At 42.4% G+C, this 1,912-nt stretch overlaps 1 protein-coding gene across 1 annotated transcript; it reads right to left on the bottom strand.

Annotated features, from left to right (window-relative positions):
- Positions 1-558: 558 nt before the first annotated feature.
- Positions 559-1,863, bottom strand: LOC105559776. Its single transcript, XM_012008351.1, has one exon. The coding sequence runs from the start codon at positions 1,861-1,863 to the stop codon at positions 559-561; it is 1,305 nt and encodes a 434-aa protein (XP_011863741.1).
- Positions 1,864-1,912: the final 49 nt, after the last annotated feature.

The raw sequence follows: 1,912 nt of genomic DNA on the forward strand, positions 1-1,912 counted from the left end.
ATCGTTCGTTGTAGTTGGACCTGAAAGAACCCATCCAAAGATGGTTTGTTGTGCCACAGGCGATAATGAATCGCCTCGAATTAAACCGGGCAGAATGACCGAACCATAATTATCCGAGCCTATAATAATATGTATCGGTCCGGAACAGGAAAAATCCGGATCTGCAAGTTGTAGTCCGGCAATGTGAGGCCATGCACAACATGCTGCATTGAAAGGTGGTAGCTTTGTTGTTAAACGTGGTAATACGAGAGCATTAATGGTGCAATTAGAGTTTGAATCGTGAATGGACTGTAATTGTATTGAGACAACGCCTTTGGTACGACCGCAAAACTTTCCACCGATTCCCATAAGTGGTATTGAAGCGGCACTGCGATTAACTTGAACGCGTCGAACTAAATCTTCCGAAATAAAAGACAATTCTGATCCTTGATCGATCAGTAAACGTATTGCATGAAGCTCGCCATCATTGTTTCGCAATAGGACCCGGCATGTTGCTAGTAGTGTAAGCTTGCGAAAAGGTAATATTTGTCCGGAAAGATGAGCGCATAATTTTAATTGTCAGTCCGTTGTTGATTGGGTTGGTATTACTGTAGATTGTTCAGTATTGTTCTTAGATGAAGAGTCAAGGGGACGTTTAGAAGGTGTTCCGTTATTAGCATCGTGAATTGAAGTGTGATGCTTTTTGCCACATTTCATACATCGCTTAGTGGAAATGCATTTACTCGCAGCATGAGAACCAAGACAGTTAAAGCATCGTCGATGTTTCGTAATAATGTCCCGTTGTTGAAGAGTTTTGGACTGATAACGTTCGCATTTCGCTATATAATGCGAAGATCCACAAAGTGGGCAAGCAGAAGGTCCTGAATCGGAAGTAGCAACATGAGCCGAGATCCCTTTGCGAAATCTTACCGTGGAAGAGGCAGTTGGCTCCTTTTGAGATGCAGAAGTTGTTGTATGCAATCCAAGATTCTCTAATGCACGTGTCCTTCCAATAAGAAACTCCTCAAATTGTAAAAATGTCGGATAAATTCCAGACGATCCAAGTTTCACCTCCCATGCTTCACGAGTTTCCGAGTCTAATAATCTCACGAGTTGATGTAAAAGTAGCGGATCCCAATGATGCACCATACATCCTAATGCACGCAGTGCGCCAATAGCTTCTGTAACTGTAGTCAATAGTGTTCTGAGACCTTGAGCGGACTTTGATTTTAGCGGCTTCATGTTCATAATCCTGTCAAGTTGAGCGGATATTAGGAAACGCTTATTCTCATATCGTGAAATTAATAAACTCCAGGCAACTGCGAAATTGTCTCCAGTAACTGGCAGATTACCTACCAGACGGGCCGCTTCTCCTGTAACACATGTTTTTAAATAATGCATCTTTTCTATACTTGATAAATCTGCATTATCTCGAATCAGAGACGAAAATAAGTCATGAAAAGTTCTCCATGACTGATAATCGCCAGAGAAGTTAGGTAATTTAATTCGAGGCAGTGAGCTACGAGGCATCAAAGAGGTAGAAAGTCCGTGATCAGAGAGAGTAGATCTGGAATGTTGATCCATCACATTTAAGTCGTCTCGGAGAGTAAGTAACTTGGCACGAGCATATACATAAAACGCCTGACAGCGTTCAAAAACGCGCTCCTTTATGTACGATTGCTCGCTCAATGTATCGCACTCCGACAGACACAAATTTTCGTGTTCTTCCTGGAATTTGGTCCAATTCTGCTCCAGCATTTCCAATCGGGCGTTGACTAATTGACGATTTGGACGTGGAACATCTGTATCGTCTAAATCCGCAGCCTCTTGTATCAAACAGAAACGGCTCTGTTGCAGAGTGATCCTTGCGACAATATTGAACATCTTTACGTGCGTTATATCCGGCTCGAAGGACCAGAAAATGTATAGTATA

Source organism: Vollenhovia emeryi, unplaced genomic scaffold (assembly GCF_000949405.1).
Source record: "Vollenhovia emeryi isolate VEMERY1.0 unplaced genomic scaffold, V.emery_V1.0 DF946402.1, whole genome shotgun sequence".
Classification (NCBI taxonomy): Eukaryota; Metazoa; Arthropoda; class Insecta; order Hymenoptera; family Formicidae; genus Vollenhovia; species Vollenhovia emeryi.